Genomic DNA, 20,519 nt, shown 5'->3' with positions numbered 1-20,519 from the left:
ACTATAAATAATGAACTATTGTTAACTGATATAATTGACAATATATCTCATTAAAATATGTTATTTTATGTAGAGTAATACTACCCTCTAGAAACTAAATATTATTCTGTAACTTGTAGTAATACAGTATGTATATTAACTAGTAAGCCCACTCAAAGCAAATGCTTTAAAAGCTAGCTAATGTGATAGAAAGAGATGTAGTTTCACTTGCCGCCAACAGATGGCAGTGTTTAGGTGACACACATACACTAGAAATATATATAGATCTAACTAGCTTTGAGAGTAGGAAATTAACTAGATTAGATTATGAATGGTCATTGACATATTTGTCCTGCTATAAACTGCTCTATTTCAGATTCCAAGGAGATAGCAGTTATATATACTGTAGGTTTAGTGAACACTAATGAACCAGTATAGAAAAAGAGAAAATGCAGTTCTAAATATCCAGGGCCTATCTCCGGCATTTACACTGGAAAGTAAATGGAGTTAATAAACTGTGACAGGAGTGTAGTAACCCTCTAGGCTGGGCACTCTGAATTGTTCTAGTAGCAGTATGGGTTAGCAAGTTGCTAGGTGTGAATTATAGCCAATGGTGTGGCAGGGTTTTGTTGCTAGGGGGCATTCTTTATCTTTCATAGTCAGGAATTTTTTCACTTGCCCACCCTCCCTCTTGATAGGTAGTTTGTGTTAGTTTGTAGGTTGTTGTGTGTGAGCTCTTCTTTGTTTGGATACTGTCACACAACTTGGGTACACTTCCACTCGGGAATTGGCTTGACCTACCACAGGGGCGCGGAGTCTAACCGTGCCGGGGGTTTTCTGCCAGTGACCCCTCCAAGCGGGATTTGGGCTTCTGCGGCTCCCGACACGTCGGTCGCGGCCCCCTGGATAGGTTTCCCTAGTGAGTGGAAGTGCTGGGTGTATATGGACGTGGTTGTCTAGCCGGGTCAACACCAGATGGGCAAAGCGGTACCAAAGGGATGCAGCAAAGAATAGTCAGGGACAAGCCGGGTCAGTAACAATCGGTGGGACACAGTATCAGAGGTCGGACAATCGGAGAGTCAGTTCAGGCCGGGTCAGTACACAGTGAAGCACGGTAGTCAGTACACAGGGATTTGGCAATAGAGTATTCAGGAATAGCACGGGTCGGTAACAGAGAACACAGTATCAGAACGCTGGAGTAGGCAAAGTGAACCTATACTCTGGCGGGGTTTACCTGTCAGGGACTTCCTTTTATCCCTGCAGGCAAAACCCCTAATTTCCTGCCTGTACCTTTAAAAGTGCATGAGAGCGGCGCGCGCGCCCCTAGTGAGCGCGCACCCGCCTGCCCGACAGAGCCCTGACGCCTGTTTCCTTCGGCGCAGCCGGGAAACTTCTGCTGCCAGCGGGGAACCCAGCGCCCTGACCCGGACAGCCCTGCACACCGCCCCAGACCCGCCGCAGCCGCCGCTGAGCCCAGAGAAGGCGCTCGCACCACCCACGCCCCCGGACCCGGTAAGTGACCACCGCAGTCCAGGAGGCTGTGACAAATACGTTCTGAATGGCTGTACATTGGATTAAGGGTTTTTGTGTGTCCTGGGATGTTTCTCATGCAGAGGGGAGGCGTATGGCATGGCATCAGCAGCATAAAGGGCACCACAGTCCACTTGGGTCCTGCCTTCACGGTCGCATGAAATCCCATTCTAAGTTTTTTTTTTTTTTAATGGGAGCTAATTGGCATTTATTTTTAAGTTGAGTTTGTGCTCCGCAATGGTTAGGGCTAGTGGCTGGCTATCCTTGCGAGTTGTTTTTCCATACAGGGATGTCAAGTAGAAGGTTCATCCTGTAATGTTGAAGGGCAGCTGGCCCTGGTTTTAATATTTTTAATGCTATGCTTTGTTTGTACTGCCCACCAACTTACCTTACGTAAATTTTGAGTAAATATGTTTCCCCCTTTAAATAAGGAGTATATTGGCAGTTAGGGAGTTTTAAAATGTTACTATCTACAGTATATGACAAGTCCTTGGATTATGCATTTGAGATCTTATTGTGCTTGGAAACGGTTACAGAGAAAGACAAACCAAGACACAACTTATTCACAACTATAAACAGACATAGTTTCAGGAAGTAGTGGCTTTGGTGTCTAAAGGTGGCCATACATCAGAAAGATATTGTACCCAATCATACAATCTCAATTGATTGTAAGATGGATTGTATGCAGATTGTGTGCACATCTTGTGTACACAATCATACAATCAATCATAAGATGGATTGTATGACTGATTGTATGATGGATTGTATGCAGATTGTGTGCACATCTTGTGTACACAATCATGCAGCAGATGGATTGTATGATGGATTGTGTGTAGATTGTGTGTCCAAAAACCACCAAGGACTGCCGGGGATTTCAAGGGAAATTGTACACAATCATCAGCACAATCAATCTTAAGATCGATCTTTCTGATGTATGGCCAGCTTTAGCCTTGGAGAAAGTTACAGGACGTGTTACAGTTCACTCTTTCTGACAAAATCCTTCTTAGATGGTCAAAACCATGTGCACTGCAGGTGGGGCAGATGTAACTTGTGCAGAGAGAATTAGATTTGGGTGGGGTTTTACTTCAAAGTGAGATCTATATTGAAGTGTAAAATCATGCAGTCAGTATTTTCCCTGCACAGAAACAAAATAACTCACCCAAATCTAATTCTCTCTGCACATCTAAGAAGGATTTTGTCAGAAAGAGTGAACTAGAATAAGGCCCATAATGTATTATTGTATGTCAAAGGCGAATCCATCCTTACAAAGTTCGTATAGCTTATATCCCTTTAGTAAAAAAATAATTCATATTGTGAAATGTGCTTTATTGAGTATAAATATTCCTATTTGTAAGGGCCAGTTAACCGTTTTATAAACCGTGTGCTCTAACTATGGACCTTATTCTGGTCCACAGGCAACCCTGCCAATTGCGCAGCATTGTGTGTGGACCAAACGCTGCCCGCAGTGCTGGCTGCCCCACCTCGCACCTGTAATTCCCCCGCACAGCTGCTAATGGATAATTTGCATAATCATCCAATCGCAGCCTTGGGTGCAGGAGAGAAATCATTCGATAGTTGGCAACCAACTGTCAGTGTCCCGTTTTCATCAGCGACCAGAGATATAAAAATAATTAAAAAAAAACACAACTTACCGAATGGATAACATATCCCGGGTCACCATATAGAACTAAAGGGGTGATTCTCACATTATTGGAATAATGCAACCTAGGGGGGAAATCTTCTTTCTTGTAGACGTGCAGTTTAGGATGGGCACCTTTTAAGGCTTGATAAACCTTTTCCGTTTTCCCTTCTTTAGGAAATAAAAGTCCAACTGGACCATAATCCAGTAATTGAAACTGAAGGTCGGACATGGAGAAGCCTTCGATATCACTCAAGAGAATCTCTTCATTGTTTTTTTGTACTTCACTCATGCCATGATCTGCTATGATAATAATATTGAGTCTAGACTCCAAGTTATAGTATTGTACTCTGCGCCGTATATGGCCAACCATGCGATCCACTTGTCTGACTATGTCTTTACGCTCCTGAGTTTCTGGCCCATACTTGTGTCCTGTGACATCTGGTTCTCCAAAATACAGAGCCACAAAGTCCAGATCGTCTTCAGTGAACCATTTCATCACTGTTTCAACATTCTCTTCCCACTCTGTTTCATTATCATACTTGTAATTTCTGCTTTCCAATTTGCTCTTGTACACTGCTTCACCCTGGTAGGTGACATTACCCCCCGGAAAAAAGAGCGATCCGGTTTTTAGTCCCTGACAGAGAAAACCATATATTAGAGAGGGAAAATATTTCTTAGGAAATAAATAACGCCACATATGTTACACAAATGTAATCATTTTTTAAATGGTGTAAGACTACAACATTAGGATCTTTAAGAAAATTAACCATTTAAAGACAATAAAAGACATTCTTTTAATGATCATTAACTACTTAATGGCTGGAGAGTTTTATTCATGCATGATCATACCAAATTTACATTTTTAATTATTCTATTATTTCAAACTAGCATCTGTCTGTGGCTTTGCTCATGTGGATGTCTGTTATTCCTCGGCAGAATTAATTTTACAAAGACAGTAGTGCCATCTTATATTGTGATGTGTATTTTAGGTACTTGTGTAATAGCATGACATATAAACACAATTTATATAATTTAATATTGTTTTCTAAATTTCTCAATACAAAACTTTTTTATCCTAGGGGCGCCGTGAAAAAAAAAAAAGATACTCCGGGGTGCTGTGATTCAAAAAAGTTTGGGAACCACTGTTGTACACATTAAATCACAACATTTATTTGTAAACAATGGGCCCAATCCTGGTTTGTTCGGTAACATCACAGCTTACCGAGCACCTGAGATGCCGCCCTGCCGAATACCAGCCCTTCCCCGCTGCCGATTCCCCGAGGGGATGTGTAACGAAAACGCATCCCCATTTGCGCATTTCGCAAATAGAAGTCAGTGAAAACTGACTTTCATTTATGTGCGGCTGGCCGAAGATGGGGCGGGTGGCTAAAATCCTGTGAGGTCAGACGCCTGACCCCCGGCAGGCATTGGCCTGCCTTCGTACACATGGACACACCCATTGTTTTCATGGGGACGCCCATAAAACGCTGGGCGAGTCCCATTCCCGCCTCCGGCTTGCCCCAATGTTTCCAAACGACTTATCGACTATGCAAGTCACTGAAGCCATTCGCAAATGTGGGCTGCACATGTGCATAACAGACCACGCACAGTCCCCAAAACATTGGGACGGAGCTGAACTCGCATTATTGCGAGGGAACCAGAATCTTCTCCAATATTTGCAATGTTTCCTTAAGTGTTTAACACAAAAAGATGCTTGTGAACAAGACACATAAAAGGTTGCAAGTAACATGACCAGCGACTTTATAATATACAGTATATTAACTTGCATCATGCGTAAACATAGCTTGTAGAATTTGTCTTGGTGCCCGTTATTAAATCAGAATTGTTCAGAGCAGTTTTTGTTTTGACAACTAGTGTTCTAGGTTTGTTGAAATATACTCAAGATTATGACAAACAACATAAGAATAAGGTCAAAGAATGTAACTAGACATTTCACTAAAGATAATGTAAGCAATTATATCTTCTATGATTTAGTGGGTAGTGAGTTAAAGGTTTTGTAAGGAATGTTGTCCAATTATATTTCCAAGTGAGAAGTGGCCCGTGATTATCTTTGTATACTATAAATAATGAACTCTAGATAATTGACAAGATTGATAGATTACCTTATTATAATGTATTATTTTATGTAAAGTAATACTGCCCTCTAGAGAATAAATATTAATATATACAGTTACTTGTAGGTAATAATGTATGTCTTTATATAAATTAAAATATTGATAAGCAAATGTTCACACATGCTCAGAAGATTTTAATTTGTTTGTATGTAAATTAAGGTCTATAACTGAATCTGGAACCACAAAAAGCTAGTTGTGATGGATTTACTCTCTGTGGTCATACTGTATCTATATCTTGAGCTGAATGACTGACTGCTTGCTGTAACTTGGTGAATCAAGGGATACCCAGGGGAATTAGATTCCATACCATCTACTGGATTGACATATAAATTGAAACTTGAACATTTTGGGGACATAATTCCCCTTCACCAGGATAATGCGGTCATTAGGTGAACAGTGTCTAGGATCGATAGTCAATCAGTCGACTACTATTGGTAGAAGGTCAACATATGGAAATGGGCGACATGCATTGAGTTGACATGGGGACAGATCGACACAAGCAAAAGATCGAAATGGAAAAAGGTTGTTGTGAATTTTTCATAATTTTTTTTTTTAAGTGGGCAGAGAGGGAGAAAATAATAGTGTGCCGAGTGCAGCAAGGCACCATCCTCAAAGCATAGTGAGCGCATCAAACTATGCAAGGGGACAAGGTACACTACATGTTAGGTTTAAAAAGAGCCCCAAAGGAAATTCCCCCAACGTCTCATAAAGTCATTGTTTCCGAGCGTTAAGGTGACTTTAACTCTGCAGTTGTTCTAGAATAGAATATGCTGGTTAATTGTTTGTAAATGTCCTCAACCGTTTGTCTTTCTACATCTGACCATGCTTTTCCTCCTGATGTGCAGGGCCTTTCAATTGCCCAATTAATATTTCCACTTGATGTGTGCCACTCAGTGGCCATAATGAAAACATTGATTGCATTCTATCTTTAAATGCACAAGTACCCAGTGTATGGGTATCTCCGGGAACAGTTTGGTAGCCATGGAGTGCCAAATAATATAGCAACTTGATGGGCGTTGCTTCCATTGTGGAGGTTATCGTTTACTAGGTGATGGTTATAGGTAGAAACCTTTGCCACGATGTTGACAGGAATCTGAGGATCGGACATTGTTTAATCATATCCTGTTCACTGACACCAAAATTTACTATGTAACAACCAGGTAAGTATTAACAGGAATCTTCTTTTAAAAGTAGGTACATTGGAATTACTTTTAGCCCTTCAGGATCTTGCTTTGGATAAGTAAGTATTTTGCAAGTAAGGTCGGTTTGAGTTTGTCAGTTGCATAGATACCAATCACAAATTAGATACCCCTTAGTTATTAAGTATTACAAATATTTACTAATGCTCTGGGGTGTGGTACCACTGGGCACTAAACATTAAAGAAAAGCAAGGTAAGACCAAGAATGTCCTATTGAGGTGCACTGTATAGCATATAAAAAATAACTTTCAATAGAAGTGTAGAACAGATAGAATCAATGTTTAAAGCTGCGCGGCGGGAATCTAGTGCTTGTGATGTAATCATTTATGTCACATAATTTCAAATAATTCACGTTGCTGAGTTATGCTAACTCGCAGCATTGCAAATCAACCAGAATAATGCTGGCCTCACATCAGACCAACCTTCCTCCAACCATCCAACTAGTTGGTTGGATGGAATAAAAACCTGGTACTGGATAGGAGCAAATGTAATTTGTAATTAAGTCATTTGTTTCCCAAATCAGAAAATGGACAACTGTCACTCAGACAATGTACTGTACTTGGACCTATTTGATTTAAAAAATTTCACTGAATGTTTTTGTCCATTCTCCTGAGTTTGTGAGCAAATTGCTTATTGGCATTTGCCCCCATACAGTACCAGATTTTCAGTCCAACCAACTAGTTGGATGGTTGGAGGAAAGTTGGTCTGATGTGTGACCAGCATAACCCCCAGAGACTGCACAGTGTCTCCTTTCTCTCAGTCTACCACAGTGGTTCCCAACCCTGGTCTTCAAGTACCCCCAACTGCATGTTTTCCAGGTCTCCACACAGAATCACAAGTGATATAATTAGCTCCACCTTTAAAATGTGTCTGAATAATATGTGCACCTGCTGGGTGACCTGGAAAATGTGCACTGTTGGGGGTACTTGAGGACCAGGGTTGGGAACCACTGGTCTATCAGCCTTTTCACAAAACTCCCACAGGTGGAGGCACTGATTAGCCTTTTGTGAGGTAAACATCCCAAAGACCTGAACTGGGCCTGATAGATGGTGAAACCTCCTCTCTTATACCACCCAATTCCAGGACCCTGTACCAGTTCGTATAAAAAGCCCAATAGCTCACAGCAGAACAAGCAAATCTCCTGGGGTTTTGAAACACATATGTCAAAAACCTGAGGGAAATATACCTGCCTTTTATTACTATACCAGTGACCCTGTCACATTGCATATAACATACTCTTCAACATGATCCATTCCATTAAGTACAAAATGCTCTGTTCCAGGACTTCCCTCTTATATGATGGCCGTCACCTGTGTTAATACACCTTTCTTATAAAGGTAAATGAACTAGTTCAACACAGGTGACGGCAATCATAAATTAAGAGGGAAGTCCAGGAACAGAGCATTTTGTACCTGATGGAGAGGGTCACGTTGGAGGGTATAATATAATAATATAGCTAATAATATGTAATTTTCACTGTAACAGCTCTGTCGACACCAACGTTTTATTATGTTGCAGGGAATCAGGTTTCCTGTCATCTTTGAATTATCTCACCCCCAACTGAAAACAAACGGTTACTTCACCACATATTGCATATACATTTACACATAACAATTCAAATAAATGACCTAAACATCAATAATATTACATTACAATGTATAAAGTTGCCCATACACGGTGCAATGAACTCCGTGCTTTTAGTACTAGATTGCATAGCATCTAGTACAAAAAGCATACAATGTGCTACAGCATCGTGCTTTTTGTACTAGATACGATGCAATCTAGTTCTAAAAGCAGGGCCCTCTAACCTCCAAGTCTGTCTGTTACCCAGTTTGTTTTATCACTGTCTACTATTGTAAAGCGCAACGGAATCTGCTGCGCTATATAAGAAACTGTAAATAAATAAAGCACGGGCTGCACAGACTTTATGTCAGGGTTGCCTACCTGACCCTCTCCTGCAGGGAGAAAATGCTCTGTTCCTGGAATTCCCTGGTAATATATGATTGCTCTCACCTGTGGGGAGCTAGTTCATTGATAAGAAAGTTGTGTCACCACAGGTTATGGCAATCATACATTACCAGGGAAGTCCAGGAACAGAGCATTTTCTCCCCGAAGGAGATGGTCAGGTAGGCAACCCTGATTTTGTGCAATTTGGATAATTCACAAATTCTCCTTTAAGCCCTTAAATTTGCATTTGTGTAATGGAAAATGCAATCTGCCTGAATTTACTGAAAAAAAAAAATCAGTAGGGATCCCTGTGATAGTAATGCTATCTTGAGTATTAAGCAGACCTGCCATTAGCTGGCACTGAAGGATGAGTTCGGATCCAGCCAATGTGATCAATTGGGTGTCTTATGGAAATACTGGCTGATCACTGGTGATCTGGTGAAGGCAACTGATTATCTGATCACTGTGATCCTGCTGTGGCCCCGAGTGCAATAAAGTTATGCTGCAAAGCTGACATCTTACTTTACAGCCCCGACAGGAAACAGCAGGGCACAGAGAACCGGCAACCCTCCTAGATCACTGGTCCTCGCTGAAGGTAAGAATAAGGGGAGGATGGGTAGACACGGCAACTGTGAAGAGTATTCACGAGGACAGAACTTTCTCACAAGCTCTGTCTTTGCTGCAATAATTGATACATCCTTACAATGTATTAAATTATTGCAATGTGAATTTGAGAGAATTCATCACAACCAACCTGCATCCGAGATGCAGATTGTGATAAATATGAGTGTAATTTGGGTAATGTGCAAAATATGAAAATCAGTAGCGGCAACGGATCCCGGTCCCTGTATGTGTGCATCAGTGTTCCCTTGTAATGTGTGTGTGTGTTTGTGGTTTGTGTGTTAGTGTGACCCTGGTCACTGAACAATATACTGTATATATGGTACTTATGTAGTATCTGGGCTGCCGATTTTTTGATTGTATGCCTTAACTTAAGGCATACAATCAGTGCGATGCGATGCGATATCGCATCACATCGCATGCGACCATATCGCATGCGATGCGATGCGATGACCCGATTTTTCCATAGGATTCAATGTTAAAATGGACTGAGTCCATTTTAACATGGAATTCAATGGGAAAAAGGGGTCCTTTTCATACCCCTACTATCCAAGTGGGCATGGAGTTGGATATAAACCTGTGGCGAGCGTAGCGAGCCACCGAGCCCGAAGCATGGCAAGCCCCGCTAGGGGACGGTATTCTGTGTCCCCTCGCGGGGCTCGCTACGCTCGCCACGCTTCGGGCTCGGTGGTTTGCTACGCTCGCCACAGGTTTAAGTCCAACTCCATGCCCACTTGGATAGTAGGGGTATGAAAAGGACCCCTTTTTCCCATTGAATTCCATGTTAAAATGTACTCAGTCCATTTTAACATTGAATCCTATGGGAAAATCGGGTCCATCGCATCGCATCGCATGCGATATAGTCGTATGCGATGTGATGGACCCGATTTCAAAATCGGCAGCCCAGATACTACATAAGAACCGTATATATATATATATATATATATATATATATATATATATATATATCATACAAAAATAACCCTTTCACTGTTGAGGTCTTATTGACGAAACGCGTCGGATTGTTTTGTGATAAATTACCTATCTGTGAACTATGAGACCAAAAAAATGCTGCAAAAGATTATTCTTTAAAAAAAAATTGTTATTAAAATGTTAAAATCACTTCAATGATTTGTTTTTATACTGTATCTTGAAAGTGGTGGTGGTATACCGAGAGGATATATATATAGTGTGTGTTTGTATGTCGGTGTGCCCTTATAATGTGTTCCCCTAAGACCCCCTATAATTATTAGACCATGTATACTTCACCAGCGTTCAGGACTGTATTACATGCTGGCCAACAGTGGCATACCTACAAGCCACATTGCCTACGTGGTGGCTTAGTGGTGCGGGGGTTGCTCACACTACAGCCAGCTGTAGGCACATTTTATAATTCAAATGTGGTGCCGCCTCCAGCCATTCCAAGCTAGTATACCAGTAGGTTATTGATTGGCTGCCGGGCCGCGAGCTCCTATTGGCTTACAAGCCTGTGCCATGTTTGAAATGGCTGTCGGAGTTAGCAAGGGGTGAGAGATGGATGATTTCCTCTCTCCTTCCCTCAGAGATGGAAGGAGACAATGGCAGAAGCAGAGGCCAGGGCAGTGAGTATTACTGGGGGCATTAGGTATATGGAACTACTGAGGGCATTATATACATGGCACTACTGGAGGCTTTATGGAAATGGAACTATGGGGTGTATTATGCAATGGACTACTGGTGGTATTATATTAATTGAATTACTGGGGCATCCTGTGTGTATATGGCAATACTGGGCCATTATGTGTGTAAATGGCACTATGAGGTGCATTCTGTTTGTAAATATCCCTACTTGGGGCATTGAGTGTAATTGGAATTACTGGGGACATTCTGTGTGCAATTGGCACAATTGCAGGCATTATATGTAAGTGGCACTAAAATCCCATGGGGAACACAAAATTTGTAGTTATGCCACATTGGATTTAATTGTCAGGGGTTTAGTTACGAGAAGAAATGGATTTATGATTAAGATAATGCTTGAATCACACCCTGACTGGTTCTAGACACCCAAACGCAGGCCTACACATGTTTACAAGTGTTTCAGAAGCCAACATCAGAAGACCTGCAACTGCATCTTTATTCTAAAGATCACGACAGGTGACACGTAAGTACCCTATACCCCCCAACTTTCCTTGCCTGCAGCCTAAGCCTACCCCCCCCCCCTCCTGGAAGCCTTCCCCATAAGTGCCTAACCATCCCCCACCCACAGCATCCCTTAACCACTTGAGTGGTATGCCCGGAAATTTCTTAGGCTCAGCTGCGCTGCCGCAGCGGGCTGTCCCAGGAAATTTCCGGGCATACCACTAAAATGAAGGTGTGCGCCAGTGGTGTCCAGGTGTGCACCACTGGCGCATCACCTGTCCGGGCACCCCCCCCCAGTGGCCGCTCTGCTGTCCCCTCCCCTCAATCCCCATCACCTCTCAGCTCCGGCGATTGTACAGCGGCGGATTGTACAGCGGTGGTAGCGGAGCTCCGGCGTACTAACGCCGGAGCGAAGGTGAAAGGGGAGGGGGAGCTGAGGGGGAGGAAGGGGGAGCGGCCTCTGACGTTCTGTGGTGGGTTTTGCTGGGGCCGGACAAACCTGCCCTGGTAGGTTTGTCCTGCCCCAGCAAAACCCACCACTCAAGGGGTGAACTCTTAATCCCCTAGAGCCTAAACTAAATTACTTGCATAAATCTATTGCATGCTCCACTAAACATACTGTATTTCATCACAAATTAAACAATTACAACTGTATTGTGTGAATATGCAATCTATTCAATTATCGAATGACTGTGCATTAGTACGGATTTGCAGGTGAGCAATAAACTCTGAATCAGGCCCTACATTGGCAAGCTGCAAAAAGCTTAACTTTGGCGCTATTAGGTAACATCATCCGATAGCATTAGCCAGGGGCTGATTGGGGACTAAAAGTGGCCCTGGAAAATTTCTGGAAGTGGTCTCATGTGGGTGGCAACAAATCAATAATGGGCGGAGCCAGCATGACAGTAGGATTACTACATCACTATACTTAGATACATTGGTGATAGGCAACACTAAAGCATCAATAGTGTCTGAATATCAGATTCATCAATATTAACTTGTGTTTGTTGGTGAGACTGTAAAATGTGAATGGACCTATGGTTGCCTTGCACTAACCTGACTTTACACACTCCCACCTTCAGGCTTTACACAACCTCCAATATATATGTTAGAATAAATTATGCAAAAGGTTTTTCTGCAAAGCCATGACATAACTAGCAGCTCATAACCTGTTGCTATAAGGAACAGTGAAACCCAAATAATGTACTGCAGTCAGTCTGTCACACCCTGTCTCATCTGTGACAGCAGCCCTGATCTTGGCTATACAAGTAGTTCAAGCTCAGAGTTTCAATGAAGAAAGCAGAAACGGGCTTGCATCACTACTAAGGTTTTACAAGTATATGAGCAGTGCAAGTGCAAGCCATCTACACCTCCACCCACACTGATGTGAATCACAAAAGGAGCAAACAACCTGAAAACAAACACAAAAAAAGCAGTGCTAATGGATTATATACAAATGGAATTGCATGGGATTGCCTGAAGAAAAAACGATCTTATTAAAAATTAATAATATTTCAAAACAATTGATAGGTACTTTATTTGAGCAGCCCTATATTGGTGGAATAGATACATGGCTTAATTTTAAGTCCTCTATTAAAGTCTCACCACTAATTGTATGGGATTTTTCCAGCTTGGGTCTGATAGTCCTCACTAGAATGCGGTTGTGCACTGTTGGTAAAGGGCCGCTGGAGGAAGATGAGAGACCTTGTGGGGCTTCCCAAATTTGGTGGATGGAGATTGCTGTGAAATGGTGTTTGTTTTCAATCCAATGTTTTAAGCCTTGTAGAGGATGAGACCTTGTGCCAGTCCAATGTCACTTGGTCTGCTCAGAATGCCACCAACGCGTTTCACTGAGCTCTGTCAGCTTTTTCAACTCATGTTTTTATTTTATACATGGACCACCATGGAGAAGACTTAAGAGGAGGCGGGGTGGGAGAAGGCGGACATTTTTAGAGGATATTTTGAAAATCGCTCATAGAGATGTTGGCACTCAAATGGTTAAACTATATAAGGCTTATGAGGCGAGGAGTCGTTCACTAAGTACAAATATTTAAATAAAGTTTGTTAAAAGGCAATCAAAGCAGATAAAAGGGAAAATGAAAAGCGAATAGCCACTGAAAGCAAAAAAAAAAAAAAAAAAGTGTTTTAAATACATTAATAGCAAAAATTAATAAAAGAGAACAAAAAGACCCTTAACCAATGTTAATGGAAATAGCATCACTGAGGATAAGGATAAAACTGAATGGCTAAATACATTTTTCTTTTCTGTCTTTACTAGGGAGAAGCAGACAGAGGAATCTACAGGCACCACTAAAACTAAACATAGTATTTGCAAAAGAGGAGATCCACAAGAGGCTATGCAAAATCAAAACAAAAAAATAACCAGGTCCAAACTAAGGGAGTAGTGAGCATATCCTCTGCATTATATTTTTGATAAATTACTTTTGTCTGGTATAGTTCCAAAGGATTGGAGATTCGCGGAAGTAGTACCGATATTCAAAAAAGAAAAAAAGAGATGACCCAGTGAATTTCAGATCTATGATCCAGGAATATTTAGAGATAATTAGTATAATCAGCACTAACCAGCATGGGTTTGTAAATAATAATTTGTGCCAAACTGACCTAATAAGTTTTTACGAGGATGTCAGCCAGAACCTAGACATTGGCAATGCTGTAGATGTGGTCTACCTGGCATTTAACATTATCCTCAACTAGAATTTGGAGTGCATTTCTGGGCTCCACACTACAAAAAAGGACATTACTGAGCTGGAAAAAGTCCAAAAAAGGGCAACTAAGCTGATAAAAGGAATGGAATCTTTAAGCTATGAGGCAGATTAGCCTAATTAGGAATGTTACATTGGAAAGAAGATGTTTAAGAGGAGACAAGCTTTAAGGTGGCCATACACCTACAGATTTATTGTCAGATCTGGCTGGTTGGAACAAAAATCTGGTAATTTCTGAATGACGGTTTTTCAGTTTTCCAGCATTTCCAAGCAAATGGTCAACTGTCTCATATATAACCAGGTGTTTGTTTTAACCAGCCTGATCTGACAATAAATCTGTAGGTGTATGGCCACCTTAACATGTACAAAAATGTCAAGGGCCAATACAACAAACTGTCAGGAACCCTATTTACTTTCAGGTCAGAGACTAGGACATGTGGGCAGGCACTCAGACTAGAGAAGAGAAGAAGGAAAGGCTTCATTACGGTCAGGGCAGTAAAAGAATGGAACTTTCTACCAGAAGAGATGGTACTGGCAGACACAATAAATAAATTTAAATACGGTTGGACAAGTATTTATTGGGAAAAAAAACATTTAGGGGTACAACCCATAATTATTATTTAGTCCACAGTAACATTAAATGGGAAAATCACATCTAGACCATACCATCTAATAGTTCCAGCAAAAAGTTAGGTGTATTTATCCCTTCCCAGCATCCTTTTCACCTACTTGCCAGAACCCACACAAAGTGCTAGATCACTGTAACTTTACTGTAGACATATAGAAGCCATTGTCCTAGCAGGCAAGGGTATATTTGATAAATAATATCTACAAAAAGTAATTGGTATCACTACAATGTGAGGCAAGAAGAAATGATCCTTTTCTGGGCTAAACAGCCACCAATGATACACACTCTCAAATCGCAAGCTTACCTGTCTCTGAGCTGTAATCCAGAGAGGAAGGCTGCCATTGTCCCACCATTTAGTTACTCTCAGTGTGGGATAATACGCTTGTTTTTCTCCAGTGGTGGTATTAAAGTACATGTTGTGTATAACTCCGTGGTTCTCAATGTATTTTCCTGTAACAAACAGCATCCAGAGAATAACAAAACTTTTTTAAAAGACGCAACACCTGTATTGTTATATATTGTTGTATATGGCAAATCCTACTCAAAATAGATTTCACAGATGTACAGTATGTATTATATATCCAGTGTCATGATTGTGATAGCTCTATACAGCAACATGACAAACTATTATGTATTTGGATATATATATATATATATATATATATATATATATATATATATATATATATATATATATATATATGTCTAGTGTCTGTGTGGCTCTGAAACACTGCCATCTTTTGGAAACTAAATCTACTAGCTTTCGAAGCATTTGCTTCCAGTGAGCTTACTAGGTTATATATACTGTATATATACAGTGTATAATATATATATATATATATATATATATATATATATATATATATATATATATATACTTAACATATGGAGGCACTCCAAATAAATGACACACTGGTGTCATTTATTTGGAGTGCCTCCATATGTTAAGTATGTGTGGCGATCTTGGAGTTCTGGGATCCCTGGAAGGCACCCTTTAAAGTTGTCTCTTACGTTTTGCCGGTAGTGATGCTCCCAGCAGACTATATATATATATATATATATATATATATATATATATATATATATATATATATATATATATATATATATATATATATATATATATATATATATAGCAGGAATTCCACTCCATATATATATATTTTGAGGAACAGAGATCATCATCACACCTCCTTTTTAAATACATTTTTGTTGTATTGAAAAAGAATGGCAATCAAAGCCATGAGTAAATCACAAACATGTAAATGATTCCAATAGTGCCAAACATCATGATTACTTATCATGTTATGGGCTAGCTGAAGGCAAAACAGCTTGTCCCCCTACCTAGCCAGTTGTGTGATGGTGAGGAGTGCTATCCCACTCCGGATCTATCTATCTATCTATCTATCTATCTATCTATCTATCTATCTATCTATCTATCTATCTATCTATCTATCTATCTATCTATGTGGATCAATAAGTACCTGTGTTAGAAGACAGGTGGTTGCTACCATCTTTCAAACAACGCCATACCAAATTTCAGATTGATTCATAGGTTAGTTTTTTTTTTCTACCTCAACAATGCACCAGCTCCCTCATCTGGAATTGTTGTGACCAAATTGCATGAAATGCACTATGAATTGTTGCCGCAGCCACCATACCCACCTGACCTGGCTTCCTGCGACTCCTTTCTGTTCCCTAACCTAAAAACGTGGCTCGTGGGAAAAAATATTCAGCTCAAACGAGGAGGTCATCGTCGAGACAGAAGCTTTTTTTAGAGGGTTTAAAGAAATGGCAGGGACATTGGGAAAGAGTATTGTCGTGAAAGGAGATTATGTTGAAAAATAAATACAAATTTTTGTGAAAATTTATCGTCTTCATTCTTAACACAGGTACTCATTGATCCATCCAGACCTAAGGTTGCACAAATCTCCTCTATTAGAGCACAGAAGACAGGAGTAAGCCACCCAAACAGAGACAATGTATACACTGAAAAACAGACTTAAGGAGCAGTACCCTTTCACCATGTACAAAGATCAGGACAAAGCTTTAGTTATCTCTATACAACAATTTTGCTGGAAGACAATACATGGAGGACAAAAAATCAAAACACATGAAGAATTCCATCCTGACCAATAGAGGTTACACCAAAGGACAATCAACTTGAGTACAAAGATCTCCGAAAAGACTACATTTTGCCAGAGAGAGGTGCTAGAATCTAAAACAGTATCATACAAAATCTTACCTGCCATTATCCAAACTCTACAAGTAAGGAAAGAGCGGGTAAGTAAAAAATGAAGTGGAGTAAAATGTAGACCAGCTTTCTCAAGAAGACCTACAGGAAGATCTCCCTGATCCGGTGGGATGACCCATTCTTTTAAGTAGGTTATCTGAGCAGTGATACAATAATGGTGCGGACTAGGTAGAGCTAAGCCTCTTCCCCATTGGAACTAAAGAGAGTCTTAAGTTTTAATTCACTCCTTGTTGTGCTTCCAGTGGTCTGAGTCAGATGTAGACAGAGTTGCTATCATTCTTGCTTATATGGAAGTAGCACCGATAGCATGAATATGGTATCTCAGATGTGGACGGGTTGTGATAAATTCTCCCAAATTTGCATGCAATATTTGAATACATCATAAGGATGCAGAGATACCCTCACCAAATCACTGGTATCTGGGTACATGTTAGTGTTATTTTTTTGTTTACTATATGTTTTACACTGTTATCAGCCTGTGGTCTATCAGACATGCATGGCCAGGGCTGTAGAGAGCCTGGCCAGGCCCAGGTATTTTTTAGGGGGAATGGCCTAATTGCATTTTAAGGGTGCATGGCCACTTGCCCATAGCAACATCACATGTGAAGTAGAATACACATCTTAGTAAATTTACCCCTTAGTCTTGCGTATGTACATTATGGATCATAATTGTTTTGGTTCCCTAATGATTGGATCAGCAGTGAGGGGAATCTAAATGCATTTCTGAGAAGAAAATACTAACCAGTTGCTATGGTAACCCCTTAGTTAATTTGTATTCATGCTTTATTACCATTTAAAGACAAAATTGTCCTATGCTGCTCCGTCCTTGCCCGGCAGGGCTGTAGCTTTCCTAAAGCTCCTCTATTCCTGTAATATAGAGCTGACAACACGTTTAACAACAGACATGGCTGCGGAAGGTGGAAAGGTGTGACTGGGTTTGACCAGTTAGTGATCCTCAAACTAAGACACCTCCACCGCAGCATCACTTAGTATTTTCAGCCAGGGCGGTGAGATGAAAAATGACTGCTAGGAGCAGACTGCAGGGTTCTAGAAGGGCAAGAAGCAGCTGTGTAAATTTAGTGAAGAAGCGATAAAACAGCTGTAAAAAATCTGCAGTAGAACCCCATCATACATCCAGGGAATTCTTACATTTTGTGGGCATTTCACACAATGGGGGAAATATACAAAGGTAGAAATAAGACTTCACATGTGATGTTGCTATGGGCAACCAAGAAGATCCTGTCTACTATTTTCTAGAGCAGGGCTGGGCAACACCGGCCCTCCAGATGTTAATGAACTACACATCCCAGGATGCTTTGCATTAGTTTTGCTATGTGGCCATGCTGAAACTGATGCAAGGCATCTTGGGATGTGTAGTTCATCAACATCTGGAGGGCCGGTGTTGCCCAGCCCTGTTCTAGAGGGTGCTAAATAAATGAGAAGTAGATTCTGATTGGTTGCCCATAGCAACATCACATGTGAAGTCTTATTCCCATCTTAGTAAATTTCCTTTTTAGTCTGAAGTCTTCCCCTGTCATTACTCACCGGTTAGCAAGGTGAAATGGCAAGGACTTGTGATGGTGATAAATGCTGGTGTCATGTACTTGGCTTTTACTCCGTCATTGTTCATGATATCCATATTGGGAGTATCAACATCCTGATCATAATCCCAGCGGAACCCATCAAAAGAGATGAGCAGGAGCTTGTGAGGAGCATTCTTCTTCAGTTGCAGGGGGACGGAAGAGCTCAGTGCCAGAAGAGCAGAGACCACCCCACAGAAGAATAACATCTTCATGGTAGCTGGGACTGACTGTGCATTTTAGCAAGTGACATTCAGGTTCATGCGTTTATAGTGCCTGGGAACAAAGTTTTCCCAGATACCTTATCTATTCTCATAGATAATGTTCTCTGCTAGAGATAAAGCAAACATGTAGACAAATGCCAAGTCGCTATTGATCCCTGTCCCAATCAATGACACTTGGCATCAACAACCTACAAATCCGCTTTATTACATACTGTATTTAATTGTAATTTATATAAACACTATACAGGTATTGATTCTCCAAAAAAATAAATATAATTAAATCAATTAACAATTATTTCTTGGATACTTCCTCATCTTTGCGGTGACATCTTACGCCAGTTATATTACACGCTTTCAGAATAGCAACCTTGTCCCCTCGCGGGCTCGCTTCGCTCGCCACGCTTTGGACTTGGTGTCTCCCTTCACTCACCACAACTTTACTAAAGGTAATAGATGGTGGCGTGGACACACGAGGGTGTCGTGTACCCAGGGTGGTGCGGGTTACGCTAAATAAGTTCCGTAGCATAAGCTGTGGCCGCAAAGATGAGGAAGTACCATTTCTTGTACTCTGACACCTAGTGGTTTGCTTGTAGGTGTCTCCATTGCAGTAATAAAAGAATAGAACAAAGTGCCCTTATGCAGGTATCATCCCCAACCTTTATTGTTCAGCCCTTACAATAAGACTAGAGATGTGAATGGGATCCTATGGTTTGGTTTTGCTCTTGGTTCTAATTAGAGATGTGCAGGTTCGGATTTACTTGGATTTACCCGGAAGGAACCTGCACATCTCTAGTTCTAATTCACAGGTTCTCAAAGTTCGGTCCTCAGGACCCCACACGGTGCATGTATTGCAGGTCTCCTCACAGAATCAAGTGAACTAATTAGCCCCACCTGTGGATCTTTTAAAATGTGTCAGTCAGTAATGAGTGCACATGTGGGGTGACCTGGAAAATGTGAACTATGTGGGGTCCAGTTTGAGAACCACTGTTCTAATTCATCAATGTGTTTTGGCAAAACCACTCTTAATTGTTTGGGTTCAAATTCAGTTATTCGGCCTGTTTAAAAATTCTTTAGAAATCTCTAATCATTATCCTTCCCTGTGTCTATCCATTCCCTCCGGTCCTGCTATGTCTTTCTATTCCTTGAAAAAAATAAAGAAAAACTATTCCGACAAGAGGCACTTAGTCAGCATCTGACAATACATTTCAAGATGTTATTTGTGCATTAATAAAGTGTCCCAGGAAAACATAAAAATATCTAAAATTTAACTTTTTTTACTCAATATTTTTAAAAACAGCAAAATATTGAAGACAGAAATGAAAAAGTGATATTAAAGCACTCTTACTGCAATTCTTTGGACGCTGCCAAACAAACGTACTTCCAATCTCTCATCTCTTCTCATGCCACCAACCGTCTGGCACTTTCTCTTAATTTGAGCCCACAAATGAAAAGGAAGTATGCACAATCTTCTTATCCTCCTACTCTACTACCTCTCCTCTTGATCCTATACCTGCACAAGTCATTAAAACTCTATCTCCTGTGATCGCCCGATAGCCCTCTTAATTATGGACATAAAAGATACCCAAAATTAATTGCGAATAGACTCAACCCTCTCCTCCCACTCCTCGTACACCAAGACAAAGTGGGTTTTGTCATAGGGAGACGAGCACCTGATAATACCAGGAGAATTATCAATGTGTTGGATGCCTTCTCGTCATTGCTGGAGCCCCTTTTACTGCTGTAGCTTGACGTGGAGAAGGCATTCGACAGATTGAATTGGGGGTAATTACAGGCTGTTTTTCAAATATTTGGCATACGGGGCAGGGCTCTTTCTTCCATCACAGCACTTTACTCTAACCCAACAGCCAAAGTTTTTGTAAACGGTATGCTTTCCACCACCTTCAGGATACCTAATGGCACCCATCAGGGTTGACCCTTG

The 20,519-nt window shown here is 40.9% G+C and overlaps 1 protein-coding gene across 1 annotated transcript in view; it reads right to left on the bottom strand.

The window, feature by feature from the left end:
* ENPP7 (ectonucleotide pyrophosphatase/phosphodiesterase 7) overlaps nucleotides 1-18,616 on the bottom strand; it is a 28,302-nt gene extending 9,686 nt beyond the window's left edge. Inside the window, exons 1-3 of the mRNA XM_083148628.1 lie at nucleotides 18,322-18,616; nucleotides 14,827-14,972; nucleotides 3,162-3,785 (exon numbers count right to left, since the gene is read on the bottom strand). Of these exons, the coding sequence (XP_083004754.1) occupies nucleotides 3,162-3,785; nucleotides 14,827-14,972; nucleotides 18,322-18,571 (1,020 nt within the window). The 5' untranslated portion in view covers nucleotides 18,572-18,616. The remainder of the gene's footprint in view (nucleotides 1-3,161; nucleotides 3,786-14,826; nucleotides 14,973-18,321) is intronic.
* Between the last annotated feature and the right edge of the window lie 1,903 nt (nucleotides 18,617-20,519).

Source organism: Crinia signifera, chromosome 6 (assembly GCF_055691185.1).
Source record: "Crinia signifera chromosome 6, ASM5569118v1, whole genome shotgun sequence".
NCBI lineage: Eukaryota > Metazoa > Chordata > Amphibia > Anura > Myobatrachidae > Crinia > Crinia signifera.
The sequence above is the reverse complement of the archived record's forward strand: the minus strand, read 5'-3'. Positions and strand labels throughout refer to the sequence as shown.